Source organism: Neophocaena asiaeorientalis, unplaced genomic scaffold, assembly GCF_003031525.2.
Source record: "Neophocaena asiaeorientalis asiaeorientalis breed wild unplaced genomic scaffold, Neophocaena_asiaeorientalis_V1.1 scaffold7, whole genome shotgun sequence".
Classification (NCBI taxonomy): Eukaryota; Metazoa; Chordata; class Mammalia; order Artiodactyla; family Phocoenidae; genus Neophocaena; species Neophocaena asiaeorientalis.
Genome location: NW_020185337.1, coordinates 2,712,437 through 2,732,897, shown reverse-complemented (window position 1 = coordinate 2,732,897; position 20,461 = coordinate 2,712,437). Strand labels below are relative to the sequence as shown.

The 20,461-nt window shown below is 45.3% G+C and overlaps 1 protein-coding gene across 1 annotated transcript; it reads left to right on the top strand.

Annotated features, from left to right (window-relative positions):
• The first annotated feature begins 6,934 nt into the window (after positions 1-6,934).
• On the top strand, positions 6,935-18,616 carry REELD1 (reeler domain containing 1). The gene is given in 8 exon segments (XM_024736035.1): positions 6,935-7,142; positions 9,767-9,922; positions 9,925-9,996; positions 11,819-11,974; positions 15,102-15,435; positions 16,869-16,932; positions 18,013-18,566; positions 18,568-18,616. Coding segments are annotated over 8 exon segments (1,593 nt in total).
• Positions 18,617-20,461: the final 1,845 nt, after the last annotated feature.

Sequence of the window (20,461 nt, the reverse complement as noted above, 5' to 3'; positions counted from 1 at the left end):
GGAACTAGCTCCCGCATGCGTGCCACAACTAAGAGTCCGTGTGCCACAACTAAGAGTCCGCATGCTGCAACTATGAGCCCACATGCTGCAACTAAAAGATCCCTCATGCCACGACTAAGACCCGGCGCAGCCTAAATAAATATTAAAAAAAAAATAAGTTACCAAAGGCACATACTCCATTTCTCCCTTTCAGAGGCCTCTAAACATGAAGAAAATGTCCCAGGGATGGGACTGGGCTGGTGAAGTTGGCAGGTCCTTCGTCTCTGAGGATTCCATGGAGGTTGGGGAACGCTTTTCCAAGGCTGCTCCCGTACCTGGAGGATGCAGGTGGTGTGGTCGTGGCATCATCACATGCCAGACTTGGTCCATGTCATCCCAAGATGCTCTGAGGGTAGCTCATTCTATGCCTTCATGACTAAAATAAAAGTAAACATATGTATAATTTTCCAGCTGGAAGAAATCTGAGGGATCATTTAATTCAAACCTTTTATTTTATACCGGAGGCAACACAGAGAAGTTAAGTGATTTACCGAAGGACACAGAGCTGCCGATTTATAACCATAAAACCCACCATGAAAGAGAATTTTCTTGTGTGTGATGTTAATGTAACTCTTCTAGTCAGGGGCCATGGGATGTTAATGTAACCACTTAGTCACTTAATGTATCGAGTCCAGCCAGATTGCCAGTGTGAAATGACTCCAGCAGATTCAAACAAAAAGCAGTGTTTTCTTGCTTTCCCTGTGCACCCGCGGATAGGAACGCCCGCGGAGCCCAGATGCTGGATAACCTCTTTCTTAGCCCCACTCCGGCTCTCTTCCTCACAGTCACACCCCTCACACCCCCACCCGCCGAAGGCTGCCTGGCAGGAAGCCTCTCCTCTGCAGCTCAAACGAACATGCTCTGAGCCCTTCCTTTGTGTCCAACCCGGGCCGAGGGCTCCCTGCTTACTCTTTATCACCTCACTGAAACCTCACAGAACAGGGGGATTCAGGTACAAGAAGGACGGTTGTCCTCATGTTTGGAGGAGGTTATAAAGGGGGTCAGTGGCAGAGCTCTGGGGAGAGACTGCGTCTATCACAGCCTGGAAGCTCTGGAACCTTTGGCAAGTTAGACACAGGGGCTCAGTTTCCTCCCCTGTAAAATGGGCTAACAGTAGTACGGCCCTCCGGTGGTGTGAGTGTTCGTGAGCTAATTGGCTAACTGCCCAGAATGTGGCACAGGGAGTCCTGCCAACCCAGCGGAGGCTGTGAGTGAGGCAGGCAATGAAGGTCATGCCTCGGATAAGGTGTCCTCCTGGTTTCCACCAATAGGAACACTTAGTACCTGGGTGAATGGCAGGATTATTTACTGAGCCATGTGTGGGCTCTCTCCAGCTGCTTGCCAGCCCCTCTCTAACCTGGGGGCTGGCCTTTTGAGAATCACTGCATCAGAGGGCGTATTTGTTATGGGGCTAAAGCAGAAGTGTTGGCACCTTACCCCTCTCTCTGTGGCAGGTAGATTATACCAGGTGACCGGGGTGGGGAGTTGGCTGGAGATAGTGGGGAGGGGCCTGGGGAGGGGAGATAGCCAGTTATCCCCAGACTAGGAAGGGAGTGGGGTGAAGAAGTCTTTCCTAGCAGCAGGAATCTGTGCCCCACTCACGGGGGACCCAGCAGAGTGGGTGGGAGACCCTCAGAGGTCAAAGGACACACGGTGCATCTGGGGAGGTCGAAGCCCAGCCTGGCTGGAGACTTGAGACTTTCTTTGCACCAGGGCATCTGAGCCAGAGCCTTCAAATGACCTTGTGAGCAGCGGCGATGGAAGACCCTCACCCTAGGTTTCTGAGCCCCCCAGAGTCTCTGCTGACTTAACAGAAGATTGAGATTTCCTCCTTCCTGGTGGGACAGAGGCTTAGAGAAGTCAGATTCTATCAACGTGATTTCACCCTGCACGGGGAGCACCGGCGTCCTGGCCGAGGGAGCTCGACCTCCTCTGGTGTCTGCAGGGCAGACGGTCTCCCACTTGCCGTGACGGCCTGAGCAACTTGGCCCCCAAACCGACATTACGGGCTGGAACTGTGGTCTCCGAGTCGGTGCTTTGCCCATGAAGTCACTCACTTCATTACCTGGAGCGGAGACTAGGCCTAACGGTCCAACTGCTGCCCTTCCTGGAGCCCTACCTCCTGTTACCTGGCGCCGCTGGTGCTAGGATGCTCTCTAGGACATCCTGCATTTATTTTTTTTTAATTTTTAAAAATAAACTTTATTGAAGTGTAGTTGGTTTACAATGTTGTGTTAATTTCTGCTGTAGAGCAGAGTGATTCAGTTATACATATATATAAATTCTTTTTCATATTCTTTTCCATTATAGTTTATCACAGGATATTCAATATAGTGCCCTGTGCTATACAGTAGGACCTTGTGGTTTATCCATCCTGTGTATAATAGTTTGCATCTGCTAATCCCAAACTCTCGATCCATCCCTCCCCCATCCAACCTCCCCCTTGGCAACCACAAGTCTGTTCTCTATGTAGGACACCCTGCATTCATTTGATCACCAGATGCTACCAAGTCTGTCTCCAAATGGTGTCCTGAGTCCCTCCCTCTCGTTATCCCCACTGTCACTGTTCACCTCACCCTTTCTGACTGGCCTGCAATACAGTGGCCTCCTCCACAGCCCCTGGGCTCTCTTCTCTTCCCAAGTTGTCTTAAGGGACCCCACTGCCTGCCTGAAACTCTACTGCTTAAACAGCCATGGAAGTTCCTTACTTCCCACTGAATACGGTTGAACCTCCTAATACTATGATGTGCAAATCCCTTCAGCGTTTGGTTGCTACCACAGTTCTCAGCCTTGCTTTCCTCTCCCTCAGAGCCTTCTTTCTGGGCATGTCTCAAACACGCCAGGCCCTTCTCAGGACTCCATGGTCAAGTCTCAGAGGCGGAAAAACAAAGACAAACAAGCAAACACACGAAAGCGCTCTCACATTGTTCCAATAAAGGGGAAGGAGGACGTTACAGAGAAGAGCTCTCAGAAGTGAAATTTGGTTGGGCTGGGCATGTCATCTGTTCCAGTCCTCACTTTCTGTATCCTTTTAGCTCAGATGATGCGTTTCTTGAAAAGTCTGGATTCTCAAGGCAGCCTGGTTGGTTGCTTCCCCATCAGTGATTGACTCATCTTGGGTAAAGTGACTACCTCTGACCAATCAGTCATGGTACGGAGGGGGCAATGTCATACAGTATAAAGGGGCTTTGCCAAGGGCTGAGATCTGGCAGGTTCTCTGGGGAGCCTGTGAAAATGCAGAAACCGACTCAGTGGCTCTGCCATGGGAGCCAGAGATTCTGCATTTCTCACAGGCTCGCAGGTGACACTGGTGCTTCTGGTCCATGGACCACACTTTGAACAGTGAGACTCTACAGTAGGATGTAGTCAGGAGAGGCAATAAACAGTATTCAGTACATCCTTCTTATTCTAGAATGTTCTCCATTCTTTGTTGGCAGGAAAAATTTTGCTCACTGTTTAAGGTGCAGTTCAAATGTAAGGTCCACAGGGATGTTGGGTTCTCCTAGAGTTAGTCTCATAAGTCCTTTCTGGAATCCCACGTGTCATTTGCCTAATAGTTACCTGTGTATATCTGTCACGTTCGTTTTTGCTTATTCTACTTTTTTAACGTACGTACAGTAAAATCCACTCACAGTCTGTGAGTTTTAACAAGGTGGCACATTTGCGTAACTACCACCACAATTGCTTCAGACTCACAGTATTTCCATCCCCCAGAAGGTTCTCTCCTGCTGCCCTTTGGAGTCACCCCTCCCCATTGACCCCAGCCCCTGGCCACCACTGACCTGTTTCTGTTCTACAATTTTGCCTTTTTCAGAATGTTATATAAATAGAAGCATGCACTCCGTAGCCTTGTGAGTCTCCTCCGTTTTGCTGTATCTATGGATTGGGATTCGTGTCTGATTCGTCTTTGTTTTTGACTAAATAAGTGCCTGACACCAATTAGAGTTCAGATACCCATATGCATGCATGATACTTGTAATGAGTCCAATGTCTTTTCAGAAGCCTGACTCTTTATTAATAAACCTCCAGGTGGGATGGAGCCTCTAGAGGTTTGGTGGTGATTCTTCAACTCAGTGTTTGCCTAACTTGCCTGGTCAAAGAATCTCCTGTCTCCTGGGTGTGTAGTAAAAATATGGATTTCCAGAACTCTCTCCTGCACAGTCTGATTTCACAGGTCTGGAAAGAAACCTGGGGAGCTTCTCAAATTACGCTCATGTCAGAATCACCTGAGTCACGGATTGCTAGGTCCCACTCCAGAGTTTCTTGTTCAGTGGGTCTGGAGTGAGGTCTAAGAATTCGCACTTCTAACAGATTTCCAGGTGATGCCAGTGTTGTGCTCTGGGGATCCCACTTTGAGATCCGCTGATCTACGGCTCTGCGCTAGGGTCGTCTCCAGCGATCTTTGTACGCATGCGCAGGTGTGAATTCCAGCTTAAGTGCGACTGATGGGGAGGGAGTGTGCTATGTGGGACATTTTTGTACCAAACATTGCACCCTGGCCATGACCTCAATCCCACTTCACCCGGGACAACTTCTTCAGCCCACGTTGACATAGAAGCAGGGATCTCTGAGATTTGTTTGATTCGATCATTCTCCCCGTGGCAGGGGCACCAAGATGAAGACGTCCGGCTCCTGCTGAGAATGCCGAAGGAAGTCGTATGCAAAACCAGTCCCAGTTCTTTCTAGTCCTTCACACAGGTTTGAACAATGATGATGTGGAAACTGTACCTGCGGCTGTGTCTCTGATCTTAAAGAAACCAATGCGATTAAGGCTGGATTTGGACTCCGAAGAAGAGTTCCTGGGGACGCTGAGGGTTAGCGGTAACAGCTGTTATCCTGCCCATTGGAGGAGAAACTGAAGGGGGAAGAAAGGACTTGTTGAAAGGATGTGTCTCTGCAGCTCTGAGAGTAGAAACTGTTGCATCCATCCTGGAGGAAAGTGTATTCCTCGGTAAGTGATGCTTTTCTGGTTCAGGTAGACAACAAAGTGCCGGTGGGTAAGAAACTTCGAGATCTAAGGAGGGCGGGGAGGATTAAATTTATGGCTTCGGTGGTGATCTGCGGGATGTGGCACTCACCCCGCTTCCTCCATAGGCATCTGTGTTCAATCAGACCAGCTTCCACCATCCACAAGGGCCCCCCGGGGGCTGTCTATGTGGCCCCTCTGAAAGGAGACGAGAAGGGCCCTGGGTCTCCTCAGCTGAGAATATGCTTTTACAGCTCCTTGTTCATCATCTTCTAATGTGTCTGGAAATCGGTAGGAACGGCCCCTTGTGGTGTAGGGGCTTTGACTTTTACTGCCTTATGGAGAACAAACCTAGCAGAGAAAGGTATTGTCTGAGGACTCTTAGGACAAGTCCAAGAGATTCCCATTATACAATAGATCATACTCCTATCCCCTGTGTCTGGTCAGTGTAAAGGTGGCGATGGTGTGTGCAGATAGGATGGCAGTAGATGACACGATGATTTGGTTGTATGGTTTACCTCCTTAGTCTACTGTTTTCATAGCTAATTTCACCAAATTTTTGCATTTTATTTTTACCTTTTAAAACCAGCTTATTAGAGAGGAGAGCTGTTGTTGCTTTGCATTGCTCCTTAGATCACAATATTAGCAGAACTTTTAAAATACATGTACATAGGACTATAAAAACAAATAGCTATTTTAAAAAAATGCCTACTAGTCCTGAATTTTTACTCAGAGAGCTTTTCATCTGTCTTATTTGCTATTTCTCACTTTACTTTCATCTGTGAACTTCTTTGACAATCAACTTTTAATTCTTTCTGTGGATGGGCATCGGAGATGTAAACAAAAATATTTACTCTATAAATGTTGTTTTGCCTAAACATTTTATTCTATTTCTGAGCCAGTTTTTTTGTGGGCTTTTTTTCCCCCCAGTATATTTAACAATGTATAGAGTGGATGGGCTCGGGTATAACTTTCTCTGTGAGAAAGGAGTGAAATAATTAAAAATCATCAACAGGAGAAAGGACAGGAGCTATGGAAGCATTGCAAATTTAGCAGTCTCCTCTAAATAACTGATAGTTGGCAGAAGATATGTAGCAGTTAACTCTGTAATCTGCAATTAGAGAGATAAACCAAGTCACCATATGTCAGGCTGCCTGTCCATATTGGAATATTGGGTGTCTCATTCCAGCAATAATATATTACAGCTCACGTTGTCCTTGGATATCAGGCAGTTTGTAAGGAGTCCACATTAGGATTCAGACATTTTCTGGTCTTTTTTCTTTGATGTAATTAGTATAGCCTCTCTTTAAAAAGAAACATTCTTACAAAAAAATTACAAGAAGAGAGGTTTAAAAAAAAAGGGTTTAGAAATGAAATACTTCCTACAGTCTGGCACATCTTTTTTTTTTTTCTTGTGGTTTCATTTTTCACATTTAAACTTTAATTCAATTGAAATTCCTTTTAGTTAAAAGATGTTCTAGCTATATTTATTGATCATTTCCACATTGGTTTTTTTTTGTTTTTTTTAAATGTCATTTTAAAGAGATATACTTTTTTTAACAGAAGTATAGTTGATTTACAATGTTGTGTTAGTTTCAGGTGTACAGCACAGTAATTCAGTTATACATATACATCTATTTTTATTCAGATTATTTCCTTTATAGGTTATTACAAATACTGAGTACAATTCCCTATGCTATTGTAATAGCATAGGGAATTGTTGGTTATCTATTTTATGTATAGTAACGCGGCACATCTTTTTGATCTTGACCTTGAGTGCTTACAATCTGGGGAGGTGATACCAAAGGTATTTCAGGTTTAAAGGCAGTGTGGGATTCAGGTCAGGCACATTCAGAAGGACATCGTATTGTTTTCCTAAATAGCATGTGCATTGAAGCTGCTGTTTCTCGGGGCACAGGAGAGGGCAGGATGAGGGTCCCCGCTGCCCTCGCAGGCTGGCCTTGTGCCGCTCTCTGCCCGGCATCCAGCTCCTCTACATTTTCCCATGGGACCAGCTCCATGGCCTGTGTGGACATGCAGCCCAAGCACATTCCAGCCCAGCCTCAGCACCCCAGGACCCCCCACATCACCATTCTCACTGGCAGCTCTTCCAACTCACCAGGTGACATGGCTTCAGGTATGTATGGGAGAGGCTTTGAGAGATCCCCAGGAGCCCCTGGGCTCTAGTGACAAATTCCAAGTTGTGTTTGTCCCAGGTAGGAGTTTCCTGGGCTAAAGTTTGCCTTAATCCTAAGAAGAAATTATGTAGCCAAAAATAAGCATGAAATATTTGTGGGTTTAAAAAAAATTTTTTTTTATCGAAACATAGTGGATTTACAATGCTGTATTAATATCTGCTGTGTAGTAAAGTGACTCAGTTATTCACATATATACATTATTTTTTATATTCTTTTCCACTATGGTTTATCACAGGATATTGACTATAGTTCCCTGTGCTCTACAGTAGGACCTTGTTGTTTATCCATTCTATACGTAATAGTTTGCATCTGCTAACCCCAAACTCCCAATCCATCCCTCCCCACACCCCCCTCCTCCATGGCCACCACAAGTCTGTTCTCTATGTCTGTGAGTCTGTTTCTCTTTTGTAGATAGGTTCATTTGTGCCCTATTTTAGATTCTACATGTAAGTGACATCATATGGTGTTTGTCTTTCTCTTTCTGACTTATTTCACTTAGTATGCTGATCCCTAGTTGCAGCTATGAAGCATGAAATATTTGTATCATGAAAATCATATAACTAATCTCTATATTGATATTAATCTTTATAAGAGAAGAGGGCACAAATGGCCTTATAATAAAAACTTATTTTGTCTTTATTATAAGGTATAAATATAGTTACCCTGAACAAATATCACGTATCAAGGATGTGTGAGAAATAGACTTTTTTCCTCCTTATTTAAAACTAAAATTATTTGAGGAGTGAAAAGAGCATTTCCTGCTATTTTAGTTCAGGTGCCTACAAATTCAGAGCGAGAACTTAAGTGCAGGTGGTTTATTTGAGGAGTGATCCAGGAAGTGTAGATGAGAGAGAGGGGAAAGTGTGACAGGGAATAACGAAACACTAATGAGGTGTCAGACAGAGTGGATTACTGCCGTGGGCAGCGCACTGGGGCCCAATTCCAGTGGGGACCCTCTGAGAAACCACGGGAAACACACCTGTGAATCATCCCTTGGGAGGATGGAGGAGGGGTATTTATTGGTTGAGGGTAGCCCCTCAGGGGGGTTTCCACCATCCATCCCACCTCCCAACACGCATACACACACTTCAGAGTCACACCTGCCCACCTTGGACCAAGCTCCCAAGATGCCAGCTGGAAAAAGCAGGAAAGACAGCTACTCATGCAGAGTGAAGGAAGTCAGAAAGAGAAAAGCAAGTATCGTATATTAACGCATATATGTGGAATCTAGAAAAATGGTGCAGATGAACCAATTTGCAGGGCAGGAATAGAGAGGCGAACGTAGAGAACGGGCAGGTGGACACAGTGGGGGAAGTGGAGGGTGGGATCAATTGGGAGATTGGGATTGAAATATGTACACCAGCATTTGTAAAACAGATAGCTAGTGGGAACCGGTGGTATATAGTGCAGGGAGCTCTGTGATGACCTAGAGGGGTGGGATGGCAGGGCGTGGGAGGGAGGTCCAAGAGGGAGTGGGTATATGTATACATAGAGCTGATTCACTTCGTTGTACAGCAGAAGCTAACACAACATTGTAAAGCAATTATACTCCAATAAGAAAAAAGATAGAAAAAGGAAGAAAGAAAGCTACTGAGGTGATTCAGTTATACATAGACATATACACCCCTGGGGGGGCTACCCGCAACCAATAAATACCCCTCCTTCATCCTGAAACTAACACAACATTGTTAATCAACTATACTCCAATATAAAATATAAAGTTAAAAAAGAAAGCTACTGATGTTGAAGATAGTAGCTAAACATAGAATTAGAGGCGATAAATGGAAATGAAATTTACCCTCTGTATATGGTTCTATCCAATCATTTTGTTCTACTGATTAATGTGAGGAGTAAAAAAAAAAAAGGAAAATATTGTCGGGTTACCCCCTCAAAGAGTTGCATAGTTTAAGTTCCAGTACTACTGAATGAGTGCCCTAGTTTTTCTGTTGACCTATCAATACTAGTTATAATTACACATTTTGAAATTTGTTAACATGATAGGTATAAAATAGTGTCTTATTTATAATTGTTTTAAAAATTATGATTGAGCTTGTTTATTTTCTGTTTGTGTCTGTTGATAATTTTCAGTTTGGCTATCTTTTTGTTAATTCACCATAACCCTTTGTATATTTGTCTGTTGTATCTTACAAATACCTTTCTCATTGTATCATTTGTTATTTCTTCTATATTGAGAATTTTAAGAAATCATCTTTTCCTTTATGGCTACTGAATTTGCTTAGAGAGGCATTCCTAACTCCAATATTAAAACAAAAACAAAAGCAAAAAAAACCCAAAACAAAAACAATGAAAAAAAAAAAAGCTAAACTATTGTTTCTAGTTCTTTTGTATTTCATTTTTACATATCTTTTATATTCCATCTTTACAAATGGAATTTATTTTGGGTGTGAAATAGCACTTCAACCTTTTTTTTTTCCCTAATGAATTGCGTACTTTTGGGGGACTGGGCTGGTCCTAAGCTTTTCATTTTGAAAATATGCATGTAAAGTCACCAAGTGGAACTCCTTCAAGTGTGTTGACCTTGAATGGATGTTTTCTGTGGAAGTGGCTGTGAGGGGCAGTCGTGATTTCATGGGCTTTCTACTTCAGGCCCAAAGGGAGTCTGATCATCAGATAGCTGGCACTTTTGTTTTCATTCCTCCTCATTCCAAACCGATGGCTTGTTTTGAAGAGGCTGACACAGTCACCCACGTGGACAAGTCCGGAAGAGAAATCTGTCGTTTGAGTGGCGGGCCCCCGCCCACCCTGTAAGGGACGTCAGATTCCTATAAGAGAGTCCAGGAGTCCAGTTCTGGTTCTTGGTAACTGAGCTTCCACTTTGAAGACAGGGAGCTTCTCCTCCCTTTCTTCTCGTTTCCTACCTCCCACCCTCCACCTTATAACAAGGACAGGGTCACTGGGGCTGCCCCAACTAGAGTGTCTCTACAGGGGGGACTAGAAAAAAATTGTCCCAACTCCCCTCTGTGCTGTTATCCATGGTCCAGGAATGTGTGATGTCCCTCCTCCCCACGCACAGATGAACCTTGGCCAATCTCTTCAGGAATTCTCACTAGGGGACAAAAGAGCTGTTGGTGGGAGAGTCGAGAGAGAGCCCAGAAAGAGAGAGCCCAGAAAGAGAGAGACAGAAGCAGGCAGACAGTGGACACTTCCTGGGCCTGGGCAGAGCCACTGAGGGCTCCGTGCTTCGGCTTATTGTCCCCCAGATGGGTGTGATCATGACAGCACCCACCTCGTAGTGTTGCATAAGGACGAAGGAGCCAGTATATGCCAACTGCGTGGACCAGTTCCCGGCAACTGTAAGCACCGTACAAGCATCATTGCTCCTCAAAATGAGACTGTGGCTTTGTCCTTCTTTTCACTCACATGTACCAAGAAAGCGAACTTTTTTTTTTTTGGTTTTTAGGAAAGGGTATGTATTCCTCTGTTTCTTTCCCCTACACCCTCATATACAGAAGAGGGAGGTTGTGCCCAAGTGTGGAGACATCCAGACCCCATGCTTGTCCCCTCTGCACTGGGGAACCTGAGAGATGAGGTGTACGTCCCCCATCCCTCAGGGTCCTCTTTCCTTCCATCCATTCCTGGTGGCCTAAAGCAGCAGGAAGGACAAACAAGGAGGACGACACTGTGCCCTGACGACTTTGTCCATCTGGAAAGGCCAGGACCCACTCGACTGTTGGTGTAACTGGCTCCTGCCAGGACTTTGGTCCCAATGCAAGGGATGTGTGGTGCCTGAAGGCCTTCAATCTGTACAGTTACTTTTATTTCTCAAAGCCCCTCCGTTTGTATTTTTAGATTTACTGTCATAGCTGCTCTGTGCTACAGAAGAAGTAGTTCAGAAACTGTTATCTCCCTTTGGCAGAAAAAGGAGCTGAGTCACTGGTCAGAAGCATCTCTCAAGTCCTCCTACATTCTCTCACCTCCCAGGATCCTTTCCCACCATAACCTTGACATGACAACAAACCATGACTTCTACCTGCCCCTTAACTCTCTGGGTGATCTCAGCCTAATTCATCACATTTTTATAACTGCCTTCTGAATACTTACAGTGAGAAAAATGGTACTTGCCAATAATCCCCACTTCAGTGAAATTTGGGGGAGGATGAATGAGATCATGTTGGTGCCAATGATTCTTACTGAAGAAAGGCATTATGTATTCAAAATATTATTTAGAATATGAATGATTTACCTCTCATTTTCAATAGCATTTACAATTCCAATAAGATTATACAATTTTACAACAGATTTATAAAATTTTCAATGAAGGGTGTAATTCAATTCATGACATACCAGTAATGGCGGATGATCACAGTTGAAGATGAAGCCTTTTGAGTCCACGGTTCTAGAAGACACCTTTTAGTCAAAAAGAGATTCTTAATGATTGCATTTATTCGGGAGGGTAATTGATTTGTACCTATTGTCTCCTATAGTCACCCGAGGGAGTAACACAATCATCTCTCTCTAAGTTCTATCCATGTAGACTTGGGCTCTTCTTTATCTTTTTGTTTGTTCTCTCCTTTCTATCAGGATGGCCCGAGCTACAATTTAAGGGAAACTAAATCCTTGAATCACTCTGCTTTCTTTCTCCACAGTTTATCAGTGGTCCAGTCATATTTCGTTTACTGGGCGAGGATTGAATCATCTGTCGTGTCTCAACAGACACACAGTAGAGCTAGTTCCGACAGCCACGTGGAGCCTGGCTTACCTATGCCAGCCCCTGGGCAGAGGCCGGAGGGCATGGAAGGAACCGCCCCAGGTGCAGCTTGCCGCTGCATTCACCAGCCTGGTTGGCAGCATTATTTTCACAGTTACTAATTTTCACTTAAGAGTGACTCCAGCCAGTTTCCGCTTCCTGGGACCCCACCAATAGACACCTGCCTTGGGAGTGTCAACAGTTCCTGGGGATGTGATCCCACAGCCATGGATGTGGGTCGGGGAGACTCTTGCAAGTTCAGGGTTCGCTGCAGCAAACACACTCTGTCCGGCTCAACCTCACAGGTGAAGTTGGGCCACGAAGCATTGGAACTGAGCTGCAAAACCAAAAAATTAGCCATACACCTTCCCCCACTCCCACACTTAACAAATCACCACGATATTTCAGCTGTTTTCCCAAGACCCCTGAGGCTGCACAGGCAGTACCAGAAAGAAATAACCCTTTTTTCTTTTTTTATGTAAGTTCATCCAGTTTTGATTGTTACTTTCCGAGGTAGGTAGATGGCTCTTTGCAGCCTGGGTTGTAGAACAGAATGAGGAACGAGAGGCTGTTTCGATGGCAATGGATGTTTTCCCTGGCTCACCAAGTGACTTTAGATTCCATTGGCCCATGAACTTCTGAGAAAACAAACAAACAAAAACAGATAATGAAAAAAACCCTAACCAGCTAGAGAATGTCTGATCCACCTGAAAATTCCTGGTGAAATGGAACTTATTTTCGTTATTTATATCTAGTTAAGTGCTCTGAACAGATGCCCTCCATCCAATCACCTGCACAGAAGATCCAACCTTTGATCCATTCAGTTCCACTTTCCTTTCCGGGCTAACATGGTGCAGCCGGGATCCGATATGAATCCCTGACTTTGCGAGTCTAGCAGACTCAGGCTCAGAGCCAACCCTGGGCCACCCTCCATCCCTGCCTGTGACCAAAACCTTTGTTTTCTCCACATTGCCCAGCACTGCTCCTCCAACCGTTTCACCAAGATACTCCTAAAAGCAGAGAAAAGGTCTCAGGGTCTGAGAGGGTGGCCTTAAGGAGAACTTGCAAATCCAACATGGGTTTGAAGTCTCCTGTTTCATGTTATAAATCATGTGAATGTTGCATTCTGATCCCAGGCATGTTTGTTTTAAGATGAATATGAATATTAGTGAGGCTTCAGGAAGATGGGTCCCGTTGATACTGTGAAGTCTCTCAGATGGTTGACCCTGCTGGCACCTTGTCCCCTGGGGGGTGGCGGACTCCAATCTGAGCAGCTACAGGGTGGACCCCTCATCATGCTACTCACATTCCTCCCCTTGGCCCCTGCCTGTTTTCTTACCCATTCCTCTACACAAACCCCAGCGCTTCCCAAGGGAAAAACGAATGTGTGTGTGTGTGTGCGTGTGTGCGTGTGTGTGTTGTGTGTGTGTGTACATGCGCACACATTGGGGGAGGTGTCATCTAACAAAGTTAAATGGATTTTTTAACTGTAAGAAGACTTCAGCTGGCAAATGTGAGTGACAAATTGTCCCACTGGGAAGATAGTATATTGTATCTCTCAAACTTATTTTCCAGCAGAGCCTTGGAACACTTTGGGGTCCTACCCAACCGCACTAGGCATGACCTACTTTTATATCTCCATGTTTTGCCTTCTGACATTTCCTTAAATGGAACTGTTCCTCATGCTGAACTATTTACCTTTCCAGGAGCGATTCAAATATCTCCTTTGTGAGCTTTTTCCCCTTACTTCTTGGTAGGCAAATGTAATTGCTTTCTTTTTTTGTTTTTTTTTGTTTTTTTTTGCGGTACGCGGACATCTCACTGTTGTGGCTTCTCCCGTTGCGGAACACAGGCTCCGGACACGCAGGCTCAGCGGCTGTGGCTCGCAGGCCCAGCTGCTCCGCGGCATGTGGGATCCTTCCGGACCAGGGCACGAACCCGTGTCCCCTGCATCGGCAGGCGGACTCTCAACCACTGCGCCACCAGGGAAGCCCTGTAATTGCTTTGTTTAGCTCTGGTATTGAAGCTCTCATCACACTGCGATTTATAAGGTTAGGCATCTAGGAGCCTGTCCCCTAGATTTTGAATTCAGAAACAACAGTTAGCAATCGGCATCACTTCTGCATCCCCAGCACCTGGAATGATGCCCAGCACACAGTGGGTCTGCAGAAAGTGTCTGAAAGCATTTAGAGTTCAGGCAGGAGTTAAAACTGTCAGAATTTTTGCTAAATTCTGCATGTCTGTGTAAGCCTTCTTTATTTTTCACTTCAATCTTGGTATTTTTGAGTAATGAAGACATTAGAACAAAGTGTCACAAAAAAAAAAAAAAAAGAGAGAGAGAGAGAAAGAAAGAATTCAATCCAACCCAGCTGCAGCCCTGGCCAGAGAAACTTCTGTCAGCACCTTTTTGTGAACAACATCGCGGTCGCCCTACTCATCATCGTGGTAAACACGTAGTGCACGTCGCATCTGTACCAGGCACTGTGCTGCATGCGTTCACATCAATGATTTCACTTTACCCCTGCTACAGTCCTAGGCTGTAGGTACCATTACTGGTCTCATTTTGCAAAAGAAGAAACTGACATTCTGGAGGACTCACCCCAAATCAGGAATTAGCAGAGTGAAGATGCCAAAACCTGTGCTTGTTTGTTTGCTGCCCTCTGTGAAGCTATTTCTAATGCTCTGGGCCATCATGTCAGCTCATCACAGATGGGAAAGGAGACACTGGAGGGCAGTGATCCCACCTCTGCCCATAGCAGAGGCTCGAGCCCTTACCATCCCTGGGGAAACATTTTGCATTAATATACTATGGCAAGAATGATCTAGGGCTTTAAAAAACCTGTGATTTGTGGGATTCCATTTTATTTTCTAGCTAGAAGCAGGCTTTGGCAGAAGTGAGAAAACAGAGTGGTCACAGCGGTTTCTATATTCTATGATTGGTGCCTGTTAAGAAGGCACAAGCCCAGAAGCCTAGGAGCTTACTCTTTAAAAAGACATGAGAATTCAGGTGCTTTGCTGCTTGGTCAGGAGTTTCTATTACTGAGCAAATCATCTTTATGGTGATGCTTTTGAGTGGTTCACACTTAATAGTCTGTCCCCAGGCACGTTAAAGTCTCTGGCATTCAGCCCATTGTCCTGGCTGTGTGTGTTAATCGATAAAAGGAACTGATTTCTCCTTCTCTCCCTGTAGTGTCTCTGGGCCTCCGCTTGGCCCCCAGGGTCCCCGTCATTCTTCCTCAGCAGCGCACAGATATCTCTGCTGTGGCCGTCCCTGGAGCTGCAGGAGAGGACAGCTTAGATCCTGTTCCTGCCGATGTTCGGGTGACAGAATTTCCTGGGGCTGCAGAGACTCCGTTCCCAGCATCTTCACGCAGAGCTGCCGTAGTCAGCGATGGCCACCAGCCCAGTGGGGACAGCAGCCGAACCCTGGAAGCATCCCCGGACATTCGTGGGCTGGAGAGGTTCATGGCCATCAGGGGATTCTCCTCAGAGAGCTTTGCTTCCAGCCCTAGCACCCACCACAGGTAATGGGCCAGGGGTGGGCCATTCGGGACAGATGGTGGGATGAGGCCAAACACAAGGGTGCTAAGGAAATGGAACCTTCTTGGAGTCAGACAGAAAAAGATCTCAACCGTATTTATTCTTAAGTACGTGAGAAACACTGATTGTAGAAAAGCCACTGGTCAGAAGAGCTGGATATATAAATTACCTGGGGAAACTGTACTGTCTTGGACAGGGTGAGGTCTCTGAGATGCTGCTATAAATAAAATAAAATATAAATATAGGTTTTATATTTTAGATACATACATTTATAATATGTAAATATATATAAATATAAATTATACAAATCAATAAAAGCATTCACTGAGTCTTTGCTGCCATCTTCACACATCACCCGCCCCCATTCCCTCTCCAACTCCAAACTCCAGTGTTTCCAACAAATGTAATTTTATCAGTATACACAGCAGTGACAGGAAATGTTGCTTTTATTTATTTATTTTTTTTGGCTGCGTTGGGTCTTCGTTGCTATGTGCGGGCTTTCTCTAGTTGTGGTGAGCGGGACTCTTCGTTACGGTGCACAGACTTCTCATTGCGGTGGCTTCTCTTGTTGTGGAGCATGGACTTTATAGGCACGCGAGCTTCAGTAGCTGTGGCTTGGGGGCTCTAGAGCGCAGGCTCAGTAGTTGTGACGCACGGGCTTAGTTGCTCCACGGCATGTGGGATCTTCTCAAACCAGAGATCGAACCCATGTTCCCTGCATTGGCAGGCGGATCCTTAACCACTGCGCCACCAGGGAAGCCCCAGGAAACGTTGCTTTTTGATTACCATACTAAGTGAAATAAAGTCAGAGAAAGACAAATACCATATGATATCACTTATGTGTGGAATCTAAAAAAAATAATGCAAATGAACTTACTTACAAAACAGAAACAATCTCACAGACTTAGAGAACGAACTTATGGTCACCAGCGGGGAAGGGCAGATTGAGAATTTGGGATTGACATGTACACGCTGCTCTATTTCAAATAGATAGCCAGAAAGGTTTTAGCACAGGGAACGCTGCTCAGTACTCTGTAATAACCTAAATGGGAAAAGAATTTGAAAAAGAATAGATACACATATATGTAAACTGAATCACTCTGCTGTACACCTGGAATTAACACAGCATTGTTAATCAACTCTACTCCAAAATAAAATAAAAATAAATTAAATAAATTAATTTCTGAAGGAAAAATCAAACAAACAAACAAAAAAACCTGGCGGCAAAGTAGGTAGGTAGGAATAAAGATAAAATAAAATTGGTCATGATTTAATAATTTTTGAAGCTGGGTGGTAAATATTTGGGGGTTCATTATATTATTCTACTTGTTTATTTTGAAAATTTTTATAATGAAAGGTAAGAAAAAAACCCCGATACTTAGGGACTCCTTCTAAGCCTTTTTTCCCTTCCCTTTAGGACTCAGAATGATCCAAGCTTTGATTCACTGGAAACTTGCCTGCGCTCGGATAGGGATGAACAGGTAACAGCCAAGTTGTGCATGGGCAGTGAGTTTGGTATTTTTGATGCCAGAGTGGGAAGTTCCAGGCTGGGAAATCAGAGCTATTAGACTAGTAGCCAAAATCATAGAGAAGGAGGCAAGGGTATGATATATACACAGCATCTTTTTCCAATCAATATCAGCCTTTTCATTATACACAGCATCTCTGAAGTTATCGGCAATTGTAGAAATTGATGGTTTTAGTGAGTTGTTTTCCCACTTAGCTTCGGTTAATAAGCCCTGTCTCCTCCTCCCCCCACCCTGTCCTTCATAACATTGGCCTCAAAATACCATGTATGGTCCCAAAATAAAACATGGTATACTATCCGTACTCAAACTGATTGGAACCTACAGCAAGATTCAATGGTCCCTCTTGCATAAAAAGACACACTCAAAGCTTTCAGCCATTGGAGATGACTGTCACCCACATTGGTCTAGAAGCCTCTTAAACGACCCTAAGTTTATTCTTGACTTACAAGAATGATCTCTCAGTGGAGTTTCCATTAGCTTCCCCATCACCATCAATAACAAGTTCATGTTTATCTGCATGGACGTTTTCCTCTGAGTTCTTTTTTTTTTTTAATTAATTTATTTAAATTTATTTATTTACCTTTGGCTGTGTTGGGTCTTCGGAGCTGCGCGTGGGCTTTCTCTAGTCGCCGTGAGCAGGGGCTACCCTTCCTTGCGGTGAATGGGCTTCTCATTGCGGTGGCTTCTCTTGTTGCAGAGCACAGGCTCTAGGCACTCGGGCTCAGTAGTTGTGGCTCGCGGGCTCTAGAGTGCAAGCTCAGTAGTTGTGGCTCACGGGCTAAGCTGCTCCGCAGCATGTGGGATCTTCCCGGACCAGGGCTCGAACCCGTGTCCCCTGCGTTGGCAGTCTGATTCTTAACCACTGCGCCACCAGGGAAGTCCCCTCTGAGCTCTTTTAAGAGCAGGCATGAGGCTGGGTTTTCAGCTGCGATCTGGGATTCTCTAAGGAACTCAGGTTAGTTGCCAAGTTCAGTGGCTGCTTGGGGGGGAGACCAGCCCCTCTGATCTCTCTTTTTTCCTTTGCTTTTCTAGGACAAGATGAAGGCCTCAAATAGGACGGTGATGAGGCCTCCTCTGTACACTGTCCATCTTTCCTATACTCGCCTTTGGTCCTCTGGGGCACTCACTGGACATGGGGCCAGGGCGGCCAATCCAACCCCTGTCCTCCACACCTCTGCCACCTCCAGGCCACCCACTGCCAGTGGTCAGTCAGAGGCATCAAGACCCTCTGCCAGCTTCCTGCCTCAGTCAAAGCACAAGGAGCCCAAAGTGAGGGAGGGCAATGGAGAGAGTGGCGTGCGACACCCCAGGAAGACCAACCCAAGGCCTGAGCTTGGGCAAGACGAAGCCAGGGCCCCCTTGGGGATCCAGCTCGGGACTCTGCAGCTGGGAATCCTGCTTTGCCTTTCAGCTGCTTTGGGCATGGCCGTGGCTGCTGGCCTTCGCTACCTGCATACCCAGTCTTGCCACAAGCGGACAGAAGTATCCTTCAGTGAGCCTGCTGGGCACGCAGCTGCCAGGAGTGACGGAGGCGAGATCGTGCATGTCAGGAGGATTGGGGAGAACAGTTTTGTTTTGGTTGAAGCAATACAGCTGGATCACTCCCTCTGTGGGTAGCAAGAAAACAGTCCTCTGAGAAGGCTTCTCAGTGACCCCCTTAAATCCTGCGGAGTGTCTCAGCCAGAACAGAGCTACTGAGACTAGCTAATGAGGACAGGGTTTCACTGCGCCTCCCATCAGGGAACAGTTAATGGAGGGAGCAGCAAAAGGACAGTTTTATCGACAGAGGGAATTATTTTCTGGCTTTGTTGTCTTAACATCTGTAATTTAGCAGTTTTTTTTTTCTTATTTTTTTTTTAGCAGCTTTGTTTTCTTTTTGCAATTAGACGTTCTGTTTGAAGAGTTAAACTCTACACAATGAATATTGTATAATCTGCTCATTAACTAGACTCCCGTGACCACTGAGCTTCCTCCGTTGCCTTAAGGAACCCGCAGAAATAGAACTTCTGTCCCTCCTCAGCATGTCAGCCTCATCGACTCTCTTTGAAAAAAAAGTAACGTTGAGGTTGAGTCTCTTGCAAGAAAAAGGGCTGCAGCCCTCCCTTTGCCTCTTCAAACCACCCCCAAAGAAGTCCTGTTTTCCAAACTGGAGTTCAAAGGTGGCTCTGATGTCGTTGCCTGGGTGAGCGCAAGGGTATTCAGCCTTCTTGGACACTCAGAAACCCGGCAAATCTGCCATGGAATTGATCCAAAGCAAGGAAGAGTTTAGAGAGTTTGATTACCCACATCTGTGGGAAAACATACATGCAGCAGGAGGCCATAAACACCAGAGAGGGGTAAGCAAGCCTCTTCAACAGGGGTAAATGGGATCTGAGATCACCCATTCATTTACACTTGATGAGAGACTCATGTATCCCAGAGACTAGCAGACATCTTGCCTTTTGCGAAAGGTCAGGCTGAAAAAAATGATGATACCAGCACAGTTTTAAGAAGAGTTTTTACCCGTCTAAGAAAGCAAGAAGGACGAAGACTGTCTACCCGCCCTCATGACTTTATGAAGATCACTTTGATTTAGCAAGAGTCCCATAGATACTACATGCGGTCAAAACAACGTGTTTGAATATAACTCTCGAATGTGCTCACCTAATATAACACAATGGAATTAGCTGCCTTTTCAAAGGTAAACCTATTACAGAGTCACGATCTATTTAAATGTGGAAACGAAAACCACTATAAATTTGGAAAAGGTATTTCTTGATCGAGCACCTAAATCGTGCAGGTCCTGTGCTAAGAACTGTACATTAATCTTCACATTTAATTCTCACAATAACTTCATGAGCAATAAGTTCAGTAAATCGCTTAAAGAGAAGGAGGCATTCGTGACATCTCGATTCAACAAAAACATTTTTAAAAAATTGGGTGTGTAGGAAAGAGCTGCTTCTGTTTTTCCAGCCCCTGTTAGCTCACCGGGCATCAATTCCAACACTCTCTCCTCCTGGATTCTGGGGTTGACAGATCTGTCCCCTGACTTCAGTCAAGCACCTCATTGGGCACGTGGAGACCTAGGTAATTGTGTATTCACAAGTGAAGGTGTTCTAGGAATGCTGTGGAAAGAGATACATGTACTGTACTCCAGTTGGGGCCACAGATATCCCTCCTACATACCCCACCCTCCCAAGGGATGCCCCCCGCCAAGATGCAGAAGACAAGCCATCTCACTAGTGGAGAGCTCCCATCTGGCCAGGTCACATCAGAGCTGGGTGCACCACACATACACTAGCTTCCAAATCTTTCCTGTCCAAGAGGATATTATCCTGTGTAAACAGACTGTTTTGATTATTTATTGCTGTGAAACAAACTACCCCTTAACCCAGTGCTTTAAAACAACTCCTACCATTGATGGTCTCACGTGACGCTGGGGTTGCCTGGGCTCAGCTGGGCAGCTCTTCTGCTCTGCCTGTTGTCAAATGGGCTGGGACAT